At 37.9% G+C, this 17,196-nt stretch overlaps 1 protein-coding gene across 2 annotated transcripts in view; it reads left to right on the forward strand.

Annotated features, from left to right (window-relative positions):
* CWC27 (CWC27 spliceosome associated cyclophilin) overlaps window positions 1–16,941 on the forward strand; it is a 258,775-nt gene extending 241,834 nt beyond the window's left edge. For both annotated transcript variants that reach the window (XM_010368255.1, XM_010368262.1), the window contains one exon: window positions 16,340–16,941. In XM_010368255.1, the coding sequence (XP_010366557.1) occupies window positions 16,340–16,502 (163 nt within the window). In that variant the 3' untranslated portion in view covers window positions 16,503–16,941. The remainder of the gene's footprint in view (window positions 1–16,339) is intronic.
* The last annotated feature ends 255 nt before the right edge of the window (window positions 16,942–17,196 follow it).

The raw sequence follows: 17,196 nt of genomic DNA on the forward strand, positions 1-17,196 counted from the left end.
TTCTTAGCTATTGTAAATAATGCTGCAGTGAACATGTGGGTGCAGAATTCCTTTCAATATAATGATTTCTTTCTTTTGGATAAATACTCATTAGTGGAATTGCTGGGTCATATGGTAGCTCTATTTTTACCTTTCTGAGAAACCTCCATACTGTTTTCCATGGTGGCTATACTAATTTACATTCACACCAACAGTGTATAAGAGTTACCTTTTCTCTGCATCCTCACCAGCATTTGTTATTTGCTGTCGCTTTCATAATGACCGTTCTAATTGGGGTGAGATGAGCTCTCACTGTGGCTTTAATTTGCAGGTCCCTAATGATTAGTGATGGTGAACATTTTTCTGTATGCCTGTTGGCCATTTGTAAATCTTCTTTTCAGAGATGTCTATTCAGATCCTTTGCCTACTTTTTAATGGGATTTTGGTTTTTTGCTTTTAAGTTATGTGAGTTCCTTGTATATTCTGGATATCAGTACCTTGCTGGATGAATAGTTCATAAATATTTTCTACATTCAACAGGTTCTCTCTTTACTCTGTTGGTCATTTCATTTGCTAGGCAGAAGCTTTTTAATGTAATTAAGTCTCATTTGTCTGTTTTTGTTTCATTGCCTGAGGTGTCAACCATAAAATTTTTGCCTGGACCAATGCCCTGAAATACTTCCCGTGTGTTGTCTTTTTATAGTTTTGTAGTTTCAGGTCTTATATTTGAGTCTTTATTTTATTTTGAGTTGATTTTTGTATATGGTTAGAGATGGGGGCCTACTTTTATTCTTCTGTATATGGATATCCAGTTTTTTCAGCATAATTTATTGAAGAGGGTGTCTTTTTCCCAAAGTATGTTCTTGGCACCTTTGTTGAAAGTCAGTTGGCTATACATATGTGCATTTATTTCTGGGTTCTCTATTCTATTCCATTGGTCTGTGTGTCTGTTTTTATAACAACACCATGCTCTTTTGGTCACTGTAACTTTGTAGTATATTTGGAAGTCGGGGAGTGTGATACCTCCAGGTTTGTTCTTTGTGCTCAGTATTGCTATGGCTATTTGGGTTTTTTTGTAATTCCATACAAATTGTAGGATTTTTTCTTCTATTTGTATAAAGAATATCATTGGTATTTTGATAGGGATTGCATTGACTCTGTAGATTGTTTTGAATAGTGTGATCATGTTAACAACATTAATTCTTTTCATCCATAAGCATACGACATCTTTTCATTTGTTTGTGTTCTCCAGTTTCTTTCATCAGTGTTTTGTAGTTTTCTTTGTAGAGGTCCACCTTGGTTAAATTTATTCCTAGTTTGGTGTGTGTGTGTGTGTGTGTGTGTGTGTGTGTGTGTGTGTGTGGCTACTATAAATGAGATTGCTTTCTTAATTTATTTTTCAGATACTTTGTCATTGCTCTACAGAAACACTACTGATTTTTGTATGTTGGGCTTTTGTCCTGCAATTTTACTCAATTTGCTTACCAGCTCTAAAAGTGTTTTGTGGAGTCTTCAGGTTTTTCTACATATAAGTTCATGTCATCTGCAAAGAGAGACAATTTGATTTCTCTTCTGATTTGGATGTGTTGTATTTCTTTATCTTGTCTGACTGCTCTGACTAGGATTTCCAGTACCATGTTGGATAAGAGTGGTAAAAGTGGGCATCCTTGTCTTGTTCCAGCTCTTAGAGGAAAGGCTTTCACCTTTTCCCCATTCAGTATGATGTTAGCTGTGAGCTTGTCACAAATGGCCTTTATTATATTGAGGTATGTTCCTTCCATGCCTAATTTTTTGAGTTTTTATCATAAAAATGTGTTTAATTTTAGCAGAGCTTTTCTTGCATCAATCAAGACGATCGCATAATTTTGGTCCTTCATTATGTTAATGTGATGTATTACATTTATTGATTTGTGTATGTTGAACCATACCTGCATCCCTGGGATGAATCCCACCTGATCATGGTGTGTATTATCTTTTTGATGCATTGTTGTCATGCTTTGCTAGTATTTTGTTGTGAACTTTTGTATCTGTGTTCATCACTGATAGTGACCTGTAGTTTTCTTTTTCTTGTTATGTCCTTGTCTTGTTTTGGTTACCGGGTAGTGCTGGTCTCATAGAATGAATTAGGAAGAATTCTTTTATCTTCAATTTTTGGAATAACTTGACCAAAAAAATATAGTGTATGTCTTTATAATTTTAGTAGAATTCAGCAGTAAAACATGAGCTTTTCTTTGTTGGGAAATTTCTTATTACTGATTCAATTCCATTGCTTTTACTGGTCTGCTCAGGTTTTCTATTTATTCCTGGTTCAATCTTGGGAGGTCATATGTGTCTAAGAATTTATCCATGTTTCTCTAGGTTTCCAATTTGCTAGCATATAGTTCATAGTAGCCTCTAAAGATCCTTTCTATTTCTGTTGTATTAATGATAATGTCTCCTTCTTTCTCATTTTATTTATTTTGGGCATTTTTCTGTTTTTCTTTGTTAGTCTTGCTAACAGTTTATCTATTTTGTTTATCTTTTCAAAAAACCAACTTTTCATTTTGCAGATTACTTGTATTGTTTGTAGTCTCTGTTGTGTTTAATTCTGTCTGATCTTTATTAATTCCTTGTTTCTACTAATTTAGGGTTTGGTTTGTTTTTGCTTTTTAATTCCTTGAGGTGCATAAATCCTTCTACTTTTTTGATGTTGGTGATTGTTGCTATAAGTTTCCTTCCTAGCACTGCTTTTCCTATATTCCATAAGTTTGGGTTTCTTGTATTTCCATTTTCATTTGTTTAAACAAGTTTATTTTCTCCTTAATTTCTTCATTGATTCAGTGGTCATTTGGGAGCATGTTGTTTAATTTTCATGCATTTGTACAGTTTCCAATGTTTCTTTTGTTACACATTTCTTTTATAGCATTTTTTGATCAGAAACTACTGGTTATCATATTAGACGGAAATAAATACCTCAGTCTACCCTTAAAAGCCCTCCAACAACTAGTGCTTCCTATCTCACCAACCTTATTTCATTTCTTTCATTACTTCTCCCCATTTAGTAATTGCCTGTTTACTTGATTGTGAGCAGACTCAGTTGTTTGAGACGGTTTGAGTCTTGTTCACTGTTGCATTCCCGGTGCCAAACATGGTGATTTGTGTTGGGAATAAGGCCTTCAGACCCTTTGTGCTGGTCAGGCCTGTTGGCTGGTACTAGAAGGCTTGCTAAGCTAAGAGTCAACTTCCTTTTGTGGGTAGAGACTATCTTATATTTTGATGATAGACTCCCTAAAACATCCACCAGCCTGTGCAGAAAGTCTCAGGCTCAGCATAAGTCTCTTTTCATGATCTCTCATAGCTCAGCAAATACTGATAGTTGCTTTTCCACTCACTTATATTAGTGATTGCTAGTTTCTATTCCCTCAACAGACTGCAGTGGGAACATGCCTTATGTTCTTTTCCATCTCCTATAGCACCTGATATAGAACTAGACAGAAGGGCCCCCCTCTTTTAAAATTTTTTATTTGTATAAAGCAATGTTTCTCAAAGCATATTTCTAGAGCGCCTGCATCAGATGCAGGTTGCATGTTAAAAATCACCAAGTAGCTTTAAAAACTATCAGTGCCAGGCTTCCAACTCCAGAGGTATTGATTTAATTGTCCTGGGATGGGATCCCAGTATCAGTAATTTTAAAAAATGTTCCTAGTTATTTTTAAATGCAGTCAAAGTAAAGGGCACAGAAATAAAGCTTAAGAGGCTTTATGCTTTCAGATTGACTGATTTCATTAGCCCTTTGTCCTTGCCCCTTCAGAGATGGAGATCAGCTGGTTCCTAATGACAAACTACTCAAAGAAACTCAGGTAGCTCTGAGTCTATTATTTGAACTGAATAATCTCAAGCACATTATTTATTTCTGATATATGTGATTTGAGGAAAAGGCAATGAGCTAGACTCAATTATTCATTCAAAAAACATCTGGGGGCTTTTAATGCATAATGCCAATGCTGGACACTGGTGAAACAAAACCAAATATGACCCAGGCCCTACTCTCATGAAGTAAACAATCTGTAAGAACATACAGACAGGCCGGGCGCAGTGGCTCAAGCCTGTAATCCCAGCACTTTGGGAGGCCGAGACGGGCGGATCACGAGGTCAGGAGATCGAGACCATCCTGGCTAACATGGTGAAACCCCGTCTCTACTAAAAAATACAAAAAACTAGCCGGGCGAGGTGGCGGGCGCCTGTAGTCCCAGCTACTCGGGAGGCTGAGGCAGGAGAATGGCGTGAACCCGGGAGGCGGAGCTTGCAGTGAGCTGAGATCCGGCCACTGCACTCCAGCCTGGGCGACAGAGCGAGACTCCGTCTCAAAAAAAAAAAAGAACATACAGACAGACACCACAATGTGGTAAATGCACAGTTTGGAATTGCCTGCAAACTGTGAGACAACAAAAATAGCACTCACTGACGCAGCACTCCACAAAAAGCTTTCCCATGTTGTCTGGTAGCATCTTTACAATAACTGAATATGTGGGGGCGGGACAGGAAAAAGATTATTATCACCGCTGTTTCACAGGCAATCTCTCAGACTGAGGGTTGATAAACTTGTAGCTGATAACTTCTTGACCAGATACTTACTTCAGTGTCTTCAGAGGTAACAAACTTTCATCCTGTTAAGATGGATTTAACTTGGGGAATACATCAAAAGTCAATTCAGTGATAGGTCTAGTAAGGAAGATAAGAAGTCAGATACAGTGTGCTTATTTTGGAGTATACAATTTAAAAAATGCAACCATAAAAAGACATGAATCCAGGTTGGACATTAAAGAAATTCCAAAAGAGAAACTCCAGAAATGTCTTGAGCAATGTGGAAGCATCTTTGGGAAAAGGCACCACTCTTTTAGGTGAATGCTTACTTACACACACACACAAAAAGCATTAATTTCCTCTATAAATTTTTATCTCCTTATTGCCTTTAATCAGTGCTATCTGAAATCTCAGTTCCAGTTTCTTCTAATTCTTCCTAAAATAGGGATGCTAAGCAGGGACACCTCATTCAGCTGGAAGTCCAGAAGGAGCAGAGCCAAGGGCCCACAGGCTTCTGCAAGGGTGGGTATCTGGCAATCTCCTCTCAGCCATCGAATTACTAAGGACTACCTTGTGGTCAATAATATTCAGGTCCTTTATACTTTTCAAAAATGCAAATGTAGCCACAAAAGCTCTTCTGTTTTAAATCCTTTGGTGGCTCTCCATTGTCTACACAAGGAAACCCAAATTCCTAATGTGGCTTCTATAATCTGGCTTTTGCTTCCCTCTCTGACCTGTTACATCTCCTTCCCCCATCACATCTATGCTCCAGACATCCCAATTCTTTCAAGTTTTCTGAACAAACGCCTGCACTCCCCTTCTTCCTTGCTGTCTCTATATACACTATACACTTCTCTCTCTCAGTTAGCTGAAGTGTTATCTCCATCTTAGAAATGGTTCCTGATTCCTTTCCTGGTCTGACCCGTTCTTTCTCCCCCAGGGTTAAGATCCTCTTCTGGTCTTGCAGAGAATCTTGAATATCTCTCTGGGTTAGTCTTCCTCATACTACAGTGTAACTGCTGTCTCCCTTACTAGGCTGCAGGTGCTCTTGAGGGTGGCAGCTCTGCTTTTTTGTTGAGATGGGGTCTTGCTATGTTGCCCAGGCTGGAGTGTAGTGGCTATTCAAGTAATCATAGCGCATTATAGCTCTGAACTGCTGGGCTCAAGTGATCCTCTTGCCTCTGCCTCCCAAGCAGTTGGAACTACAGACATGTGCCACCACACCCGGCTCTATGGTGGCTCTGTTACTGGCCTTTGTACCAGCACTAGCCAGCAATGCTTGCCAAGAAGAATGCCCTCAATAAATGTGTGCTGAATAAATAAATGTTTCTGAGTAGGCAGCCACCTCCAAAACCTTTGACTAGAATTCTAGTTTTGTTCCTCTTGCTCCTTGATAGTATTAATACATAATTCCAAATCACTGAGCAATTATGTTTATAAACTCTTACATGATAATGCCAGAGAAAAGGCTACTGTTACTCAAAAAGCTGAAACAAGGTATTTCTATACTACTACTAACTTTATGGTATGAAAATTCAACACTTATCTTTCTCAAACGGACCAGTTAAACTGCTTGAAGACTGACATCTATCTAGTGTATGATTAGCCTTTGAGGTGGAAGAAAGTACATATATTGTCCTCATACAGCCTTCCCCATGTGGGTTGAAAGACCTTACCATTCTTTACGAAACTTTGCCATACACAAAATTTGTCTCTGTACTGTGTTAGTGTACTGTGTTGACAGCTTCTCATTTCTCTGTTAAGTTAGAATTCCAAGAAACCTAACAAAATAGCTCCTATATTACTTAAGATTGTTGTCCTATGGGACTATGGATTACAAACTTTAATGAATCTGATTTAAATTTTTAGGGGTAGGGTTGAAAGGAGACTTGTATTTAAAAAGCAAAACCAGCCTTTTTATTTAAAAAAAAAAGAATCTCAGCAAGACCAATTTTCAAGTTTTACCCACGTTTGATCCTTTGAAAGGACCATACCCTGCTCTGTGTCATAGATGAGCTGCAGCATACTTCTGTCCACGTCACTTCTCTGGGACGCCTTTCCACCTCCTTCCCACTGGTGTATGTCCCTGGTCTTTTCAAGGCCCAGTTTAATTCCCATTTCCTCCTAGAATTCTTTTCTGACTGCCCTGGGCCTCAGGATCTGTTCCTGCCTTTGAATTTCTTTAACACCTTCTATGAAACCTCTGTGATATGCACTCAGAAGTCCTGAGTTTGATTTGAGTTACATTCAGTCACTGTGGCTGGCAAAAGTCACATTGCTTTTCAGGCCTCAGTTTCCTCACCTGTGAAGAGGGGTGGTAATGTGCACCCTATTTACCTCACGTGGCCTGAGGATCAAACATCATGGATTCGAAAGGGCTTTGCAAATGGCAAAGTGCAGTCCAAACATTTATTTATCATTTTAACTTATTTTGTACTTTGTGTCTTAGTTAGCTTGGGCTGCCATAACAAAATACCATGGCCTGAGTGCCTTAAACAACAGCAATTTATTTTCTCGCAGACAGAAGTCCCAGATCAAGGTGCCATCAGTCAGTGTCTGGTGAGGGCTCTCTCCTCGGATTGCAAATGGCTGCCTTCTCACTGTGTCCTTACATGAGCTTTCCTCAGTATGTGCCAGAGAGAGAGAGTTTTAGTTTCTTCCTTCCTTACGAGGACACTAATCACAACACGGGGAAGAGGGGAAAGCGGGGGCCCACTCATGACCTCATTTAAACCTAAGCATTTCCTTCCAAAGACCCCACCTCCAAATACCATCATATTGGCAGTTAGAGCTTCAACATATGAATTTTAGGGAGACAAAATTCAGTCTATAATAGTGTATCTGTGTTGCATATAAACTGTGCTTACATGAATATTTACATTTTTATAATACTCTATTATACTGCTGCTGTGGTTTGAATATGGTTTCTTTGGCTCTGCCAAGTCTCATGTTGAAGTTTGATACCCAGTGCTGGAAGTGGGGCCTGGTGGGAAGTGTTTGGGTCATTCAGGTGGATCCCTCATGAATGGTTTGGTGCTGATCTTGTGGTAATCAGTGAACTCTCACTCTAGTAGTTGCTATGAGAGTCTCCTTGAGTACTGGTTGTTAAAAAGAACCTGGCACCTTCCCTTTCACTCTCACTCTCCTCTCATGATGTGTTCTGCACATGCCACCTCCCCTTTGCCTTCTACCATGAGTGGAAGCAGCCTGAGGCCCTCACCAGAAGCAGATCCTGGTGCCATCCTTTTTGTATAGCCTGCAGAGCTGTGAGCCAAATAAGCCTCTCTCTCTCTTTTTTTTTTTTTTTTTAATAAATTACCCAGCATCAGGCATTCCTTTATGGAAATATAAATGGGCAAAGACAACTACATAACCCTTTCAAAGTGTTTTGTGTACATCATCATACACATATAACTTATTTGATCCCAACTCACTTTGGGTTTATATGTATATTTCTAAATATGTCCTATCTACACTAGACTTAAGCCATTCAGAGAGCAGACACTATTTATAGAACCAAAGAATTATAGAAATGTTATTTTATTTTTATAACTTTCATGGCTTAAGCAATATACATTCACTGTTTTGTTCTTCTTTTTGCAAAGTAGGACAATCCTGAGAGGCAAGAAGAAAAAGTAAACAAAACTTACTATAACTACTGCAATACATAGGCACATCATTTCCTACATCAAGACCATGTAAATATCCACCTATATTTCCTGCTAGCACTTCCTTCTTTTTTCGTTTGTTAATCTTTCATCAGTTCAGAAGTTTGTTTTAGTACATTGGGTCGGATAAAGTTCTAATTTAATTATTTGCCCCAAATGGCTAACTCACTGTCCCAATTTCATTTCTTAAATAATCCACCCTGTACAGTACACTGCTGCTTTAATTATTGTAACTCTGTAGTATACTTAGGCATCTGACTGGGAAAGATCATGACCCTGTTACTCATTTTTAAACCTATGTCTCAAAATGTATGTATTTTTTAATAGACTATTTTTAGAACAGTTCAGATTTACACAAAATTGAGCAAATAGTGCAGAGAGTTCTTGTACCCTCAGACTACTTTGGTGTATTACTAACATCTTACATTAGTATGGTATACTTGTTATACTCAATGAAGCAATACTGATAGGTTGTTATTAAGTAAAGTCTGAAGTTTATTTAGATTTCTTTAGTGTTATGGACCAAATTGTGTTCCTGCAAAATTCATACATTGAATACATTCATACATATACATACAAATATACTATGTGACCATATTTGAAGACAGAGCCTTTAAGCAGGTAATTAAGATTAAATAAGGTCATAAGGGTGGAACAGCAATCCAATAGGACTTGTATCTTTATAAGAAAATGATGAGATATGATGAGCACATGTGCACAGAAGAAAGACCATGTGAGGATACAGCAAGAAGATGGCTGTCTGCAAGCCTGGAAAAGAGACCTCACCAGAAACCAACCCTACTAGCACCTTGATCTTGGACTTCCAACATACAGAACTGTGAGAAAATAAATGTTGTTTAAGCTACCCGGTCTGTGATATCTTGTTTATAGCAACCCAAGTAGACCAATACCCTTAGCTTTTACTTGATATCCTTTTTCTGTTCCTGAATCCCATTCAGGATACCATATTACATTTAGTTGTCATGTCTCCTTAACCTACTCTTGGCTGTGGCAAGTTTTCAGAATTTCATTGTTTTTGATCACCTTGACAGTTTTGAGGAATACTGGTCAGATGTCATATGGCTGCAATTCGACATTTTTCTCATGATAAGACTGGGCTTATGGGTTACTGGGAGAAAGGCCTTAGATGTAAAATGGCATTAGCATCACATCATTTGAAGGGTACATACTAGCAACATGATTTGTGACTGTTAATGTTGACCTTGATCACTTCACTGAGGTAGTGCTTGACAGGTTTCTACACAGCAAAATTACTCTTTCTTTTCTTGTCTTTCTTTCTTTCTTTTTTAATAAATGTGTATTTTAGGTTTAGGGGTATATGTGAAGGTTTGTTACATACATAAACTTGTGTCATGGGAGTTTATTGTACATGTTATTTCATCATCCAAGTATTAAGCCCAATACCTAACAGTTATCTTTTCTGCTTAAAGTTACTCTTTATTTCTTGCTTTCCACGATGTACACTTCGAAAGGATGTCACCAAGTATAACCCATACCTAAGGAGTGAGAAATTATGTTTCCCTACTCTTTATTAGAACATTTTATGGCTGTATTTGTTTGCATGTTTCTCTCCCTCCTTTTACTGGTATTTTTATTTGAATTATATTAGGTTTATAAAATAATTTTTAGGTAATTTGGTTTTTGTCAAAAATTAAGTATCCTAGAAATATAGTATATCAATGTACTCCTTTAATAGGTTACAGTTTTCTTAATTTTACATAAAGATTTTAATAAATCTTTATAAAGGTTATTGCCAGATATATTATTTGGTGAGTTAGAGTCTTAAAAATTATGTTTTCTAAGTGATTATTTCAGAGCAACAATGACTTTTTGTGTACTTATTTTGTATCTAGCCACAATACTGACCTCTCAGAACTTTTGGTAGATACCCTTGAATTCTTTAAATATGCAAATAACTTAGCTTCCTCTATTCCATTTTACAAATAAGCAACTAAAGAGAAGCTACTGAAGGTCTCAGAATTAGTTGCCAAGCTGAAGCCAGATTTCTAATTCACTGGAAAATTTGGAAGCCTAAATATGACTAATACTTTTACAGGTACTTTTGCAGCTATTGTAAAACGAAGAATAAAATAGTGTCTGGATAATTGTTGACTATGCTAACAAACATTTGGCACTTATTATGATGTTAAGAAATCACAAGTAACACAAAAATCACAAAGCTTTAGATTCATTTCAAATGAGTTAATTCAAACAAGCTATATACAGAATGATGACATTATTAACCCTAAATATCAAAATCAGTTTTTCTCCTATGATTCTCAGTTTGCTTTGGCTACTGCTTAAAATATAAATGGCTGTTTTGTTTTAAATTTTTGATATTTTCCTAGGATTTCTAGAGTATATATTAAAATATTACTTGGATGCTTTTATTTCTATATTTTATAACTATCAAACGTAATTTTTAGAAAAAGCCTTATGAATATTTAATTTTAGGGCTTTTCTCTATTACTGATTACAAGTAACTTAAGGTTCTCTTTTCATAATTATTCAAAGGAATTAAGAAACTACAGGGTTTAGAGAGGTTTACTCCACCCACTGTTAGTGCCATGTGTGTTGTCCAGGGAAGAGAGGATCAGACTGCCTCATCTACTACTGTTGGCACCTATATATGTTGTCTGGGAGCCTGAGGTCTGCCCCTTGTCACCACCACTGGTATCTGCACACATTATTGGGGTCTGGGGATTGACCTGCCCTGTCCATTGCTATGGGTACTCATATGTACCATCCAGGGGCCTGAGGTTAGGCATGCTCTGTCTGCCATTGCCATTGCCAATGCCCACAGGTGTCATGTGGGGCCTGAGAACAAGTCTGCCCTGCTACTGCCACATGTGCATGTGCATTAGCATGCCATCCTGCGGCCTGGGGATCAACCTTCCCCACTGCCACCGTCAGTGCCTGCAAGTACCATCTGGGGGGGGTGGGGATTAATCTGCCCTACCCATAGCCACTGCCATGGGTGCCCAAATGTGCCATCTGGGAGCCTGGGTACCATTTTGCCACTCCTGCTGCTGCTGGTGCAGGGCATGCCAGCTAGGAACTTGAGGACAGGCCTGCCCTGCCTCCTGCTGCCAGTACTGGTACCCACGGATCAGCCCACCTGGTGTCCCTATACCTAAAGGAGCCTCACCACAGCCTACACTAACAAGTACAGCCTAATCACCGAGGAACTCACAGACAACACTGAAACTGATTACAGGCTAAGAAGTCTACACTACTGCACTCACCCAGAACCAAAGCTGAAGCACCCTACCCAGTTGTTGGAGGGCTTTTAAGGGTAGACTGAGGTATTTATTTCAGTCTAATATGATAACCAGTAGTTTCTGATCAAAAAAATGCTATAAAAGAAATGTGTAAGAAAGATTATTTTTTAAGATTATTTTTAAGATTATTTTTTAAGCTTTGGATCTGGGAAGGAAATAGTACAGATGTAGAACAATTAGGACACCTGCAACAATCTTAGGGTTGGGTGATAAGTTCCTAAGTTAGTGTAGCTTGGATGTGGGAAGAAGAGGTTTGTAGACTTCCCAATGAAAAAGATAGCTATTTACATTATATAAGTGTAAATAATTTAAACTCATTTAAATCAGAAATGAATTGCTAATATTGGAATTCTATATTGGGCTACTTATTATGTGTCTGAGAATCAGTTCCTCTCTTGATATTTCCCATTGATACAAATAGCTATTGTGTCTTAGTCTATTTCACAATTGTGGGAGAACTTTAAAAACTGGATAAGAAGTTAGTGAGGCCAGTCAAGGTCTAGGTCCTTTCTGAAAAATCCATTGTTTACTTCTGTTTATAATTTTACACAACTCCATACCAAAAAACACCAAAAACAATAACAAAAAAACCACTTTCTTGTCAGACACAACCTCTGTGAAAATAGTAAACCTCCATATTTTAACACACTATATATAATATATACTATATACTATAATATATAATAGATTATATATTATATATGTGGTATATACTATATACCATATGTAATATATAGCTATATATTATATATAACTATATATTTTATATATACACTATATATAATATATAAGATTGTAACACACTGTAAAGTCAATGTTATTTGAGAATCTGAACCTATGTGAAATTTTTTATTAATCAAATCTAAATTGTTGTCTTTGCCTTCAAGTGAACAAGCTCTACAATTTTCATATGTAAATGATCAGTGTGTAATTAATTCCAAAAAAATTCACTACTCTTTTTGGGCCAATTCCATAACCAGCCACAGAGTGGATAGTATTGAGTTATTGGGACATTTGTGATTGTAAACTATCAGACCCCCTTTACTCAAATTGAGTCTGTATTCTAAGTCTTACTGTGTATCCTCATAGGAGACTGTAAAGTGCAGGCATGCTTTCAGTTCGTACAGTCTGTGATTTATAGAAGCATGTAGGTCAGGAATTTATTATGCTGAAAATCATAATAACTGTTTTGTTTTGCTTTTCACAATGAAGTGACCAAAGCATGTTGAAAGATAAATGGATGAAGTATTTTGATTATGCTTTTATTTCTATTAAAGATTAAATATTATTGCCAAGTAACCAGCCATGCTAAGTATTATGATATTAAAGCTGAAGTAGTTTGTAAGCTGATAGCCCTTTCTTTCCTCTGGGTTTAGGTTTGTTATTAATCAAAATGTTGGACTTGCTTAGTGCAGTGGTGTATGAAGCAAACAGTTGGAAAAGACAGCTCCTTTAACTTACAGCTCTCTGTGTTTTTTCAAATTTGTAAGGAAATCTGTTTCTTCTTGTGGACTTTGTGCTGTTATTCATGTGTCTAGAGTTCATTTTTTATAGCAGAGCTGACTAAATCCAATAGTTGCAAAATTCTCTCATGGCATAGAAAGGAAAAAGGTGCCGTTTTATATTCTTAATTGACAAATTCTGATCAAGTCATTTTTGAAACACGGAGAATCCCTACTAGAAATGGATATTACAAAAAACCATCTGTATTTCTGGGCAGAGAACAGGACAATTTTTAAAATAGAAGAATATGTATATGAAGAGGTATTAATAAGACAGTAAGTTTGTTTTCTCATATCAATCCAGGAGTATTGATGAAATTGTTTTAAAGGGCATATGATTCCAGCTACACTGGTGTTGGCTTAGACGTCAACACAGCCAGCCCATAAGCACTTGGAAAGCTGCTGCTAAGCATGTACTGAAGTGCAGCAGAGGGGTCTAGACGCCCCCCGATGTGTGGTAAAGGACCTTTAACAGGAGTCCCACCATTCTTCTGCACTTACTTCTCATCAGTGGTAATATTACAATTTTAAATGGTGCATATTGTGGGGGATGCAGCAAAGATTGTAAGAAGTGTTGAAGAAAAAGGCTACCTCTCAATAACTGGAGGAAAAAAAGGCTTAATTTATTACTTAAGTAAAGAGGTGCTGTGCTTTTTAGGCACCGTGTCTCCAAGCAAAGCAGGCTGCAAATCTTACATAGTGTTTTGGGGTCAGGAATTGTTTAGGGGCAGCTATCAGCCTCAAAAGCCCCATTATTCGAAAGAGACTCTTGTTGACTGGCTGGCTTTCAGAAGCACAATCACTGGAGCGAGTCTGCAACTGATGGGCCAAATTTCAAAAGCATGTAGCTATCACTGGTTAATTGGCTTTCAGAGGTGTATTTACTGAAGTGAGTTGTCACTGATTATTTAGACCTTGGCGAGATAGCATTAATTGCATAAATCTGGTTTAATTATTTTTCCAACTGGTTCTAATGGTTTACTTAATACCATGGCTGTCGAACAGTCAGCGTTCTTCTGGGAGTTAGAGATTGTCTTACTTTCAGAAGCTAATACCTAAAAGCTGTAGGAAATTGAAAACACTAGAAAATTAGATTTTCCAACGACTGTACAATATATTTTCTAAATAAGGGTGTCTACTAAAAGAATGAAACTATAAAAAGTCAGCAACTCCACATGTTCAGGTATTGAGATCAGTTATGAAATTTGATACAAATAATGTATCATTAATAATATAGTTCCAAGCATGGTGGCACACGCTTCTAATCCCAGCTCCTTGGGAGGCTGAGGCAAGGTGTTCACTTGAGCCCAGGAGTTCGAGACCATCGAACATAGCAAGATCTCATCTCAAAAAGAATAATAATAATAATAATAATGAAGTATAAAAATGTGAATGTGACTTAACTCATTCATGTTCTAGATCATCCATATATATCATTTCTACTTATTGCGTTCCAGTAAGTTTTCTCAGGTGAGACAAAAGAAGGTAGAAATGGTACATAAGCCTCAACTCACCAGCCCTGGTGAGCAGCAGCGACTAAACCCTTAGTAATGATGGTATCACTAAAATTGTGACATTTTGTTTCCCTCCTAAAATCTTTTTAGGATTCTTCAAAAATCTGGGTATACCCATGGGAATTTGCCACACAAGTAAATTTCACTCATCATTTGTTCTGCTGTAGAGAGAAAAGAGTGAGGGATCTTCACTACTGCCTACCTACTACCCAGATCTCTGCTTATATGGGGGAAAAGATATTAGGGTTTCATCTGAAAGTTACAATAGGCATATAAAAAGTATTAATCCTACAGTTTAACCGTTTCTGCTGTGATGAAGAAAACTGTGGGCCGGGCGCGGTGGCTCAAGCCTGTAATCCCAGCACTTTGGGAGGCCGAGGCGGGCGGATCACAAGGTCAGGAGATCGAGACCATCCTGGCTAACACGGTGAAACCCCGTCTCTACTAAAAAGTACAAAAAACTACCCGGGCGAGGTGGCGGGCGCCTGTAGTCCCAGCTACTCGGGAGGCTGAGGCAGAAGAATGGTGTAAACCCGGGAGGCGGAGCTTGCAGTGAGCTGAGATCCGGCCACTGCACTCCAGCTTGGGCGACAGAGCGAGACTCCGTCTCAAAAAAAAAAAAAAACTGTGTATAGGGTATAACGGTAGGAAAACACTTAAGAGTTTTGTTTTATTTTTATAAAAATTGAACTTTTCGCCAGGCGCAGTGGCTCACACCTGTAATCCCAGCACTTTCGGAGGCCGAGGCAGGTAGATCACAAGGTCAGAAGTTCAAGACCAGCCTGGTCAGCATGGTGAAACTCCGTCTCTACTAAAAATACAAAAAATTAGCCAGGCATGGTGGCACATCTCTGTAGTCCCAGCTACTTGGGAGGCTGAGGCAGGAGAATCACTTGAACCCAGGAGGTGGAGGTTGCAGTGAGCCGAGATCATGCCACTGCACTCCAGCCTGGGCAAAAGAGTGAGACTCCATCTCAAAAAAAAAAAAAAATTGAACTTTTCTCTTTCCAAATTCATTCAACTGTTCTGAAGTCTGCTCTTTTGACTTCCCTGTTCATTCCTGGCACCTCATATGAGGCACAGCTAATTACTAACATATTTAACTGATCCTAAAGATAGCTAGCTTATGACCTCTCAGGATTCCAGCATATGCTGATACCTTAAGACCAGTAAGCTTTTAATGAAGAGAGCAGGATTGGTTAGATTTGTTGTAATCAACAATAGAAGGAAATTAGTCCATAGAGTTATGTCAAAAGTTTAGTTTCCTTTTGTATAAAGAAAATATTTTTAAACCAGCAATTCCCCAGTAAAGAGAGTCATAACACCATTTGAACATCATTTTTAAATTATCTTAATGTATTCCCTACTCTTGACCCATGTAACTGTTGAAATTTTTAAAAATCAGATAGGGCTGGCTTATTGTCTTGAGTTTTGCTCTGCAGCCTGACTCACTCTGGCTAAAGGAATGTGTTCTTTAAAGGAAGCAGACAGTGTCCTCTGAGTTTACTTTGAGGAACACTTCTGTATAAAACTCTTTTAACCTCCCATCAGGAGAGAAACCTCAAGTAAAGACTGAGGCAAAGAGATTCTCTACTAGAAATATAAACCAGCAGAACAAACTCCAGACATGTTTTTCAAATTTAAGAGTTTTCTGAGAAGTTGGTTTCCATGTGGTGTAAGCACCAGTAAACAACAAACCCATCTTGGTGTTCTGTATGCTTATAGTTCATTATGTCAGTGATAGTAGAGTATAGAATTTCTACTTTAAGTTCCCATGCAAGAATCACTGAACCATCTCTCTCCCTCTTTAGGATGTCACATGTACTTCAGTTTGAAGATAAAAGCAGAAAAGTGAAAGATGCAAGCATGCAAGACTCAGATACATTTGAAATCTATGATCCTCGGAATCCAGTGAATAAAAGAAGGAGGGAAGAAAGCAAAAAGCTGATGAGAGAGAAAAAAGAAAGAAGATAAAATGAGAATAATGATAACCAGAACTTGCTGGAAATGTGCCTGCAATGGCCTCGTAACAGCCATTGTTCCCAACAGCATCACTTAGGGGTGTGAAAAGAAGTATTTTTGAACCTGTTGTCTGGTTTTGAAAAACAATTATCTTGTTTTTCAAATTGTGGAGTGATGTAAGCAAATGCTTTTGGTTACTGGTACATGCGTTTTTTCCTAGCTGACCTTTTATATTGCTAAATCTGAAATAAAATAACTTTCCTTCCACATTACATGTTAACCATTGCAGACTGTGCAAGCCTGTTTGTGTCCTTTTACCCTAAAATATATAAAGGCTTCCTTTTCAAGATTTTTTAATAAGAAGTTCTTACAGAAAGAATATTTGTGGGAACCTCCCTTTCACTAACTCTGGAATATAATAAAAGATTATAAATAAAATATAGAATATAAATATGGATGAGGTTTTTTGTATATAAATATTTCAAAATATCCAAGCCAACACAACTCAATAACCTCATGCCTTCAGTCTTGAGGAACCCCCAAGTGAACATTCACACCTCCATTCAGGCCGGTGCCTGGGTTTTATGGACACAGTCAAGATATGTTAACACTCTAAGTAACATCAGCCAGGCTCACTGCATGCCCAGCCTGACACCTGGCCCCCTGCCCACTCCTCTGCCCTTCTTAGCACAGTAATACCAAGAGC

This window comes from Rhinopithecus roxellana, chromosome 3 (genome assembly GCF_007565055.1).
Source record: "Rhinopithecus roxellana isolate Shanxi Qingling chromosome 3, ASM756505v1, whole genome shotgun sequence".
NCBI lineage: Eukaryota > Metazoa > Chordata > Mammalia > Primates > Cercopithecidae > Rhinopithecus > Rhinopithecus roxellana.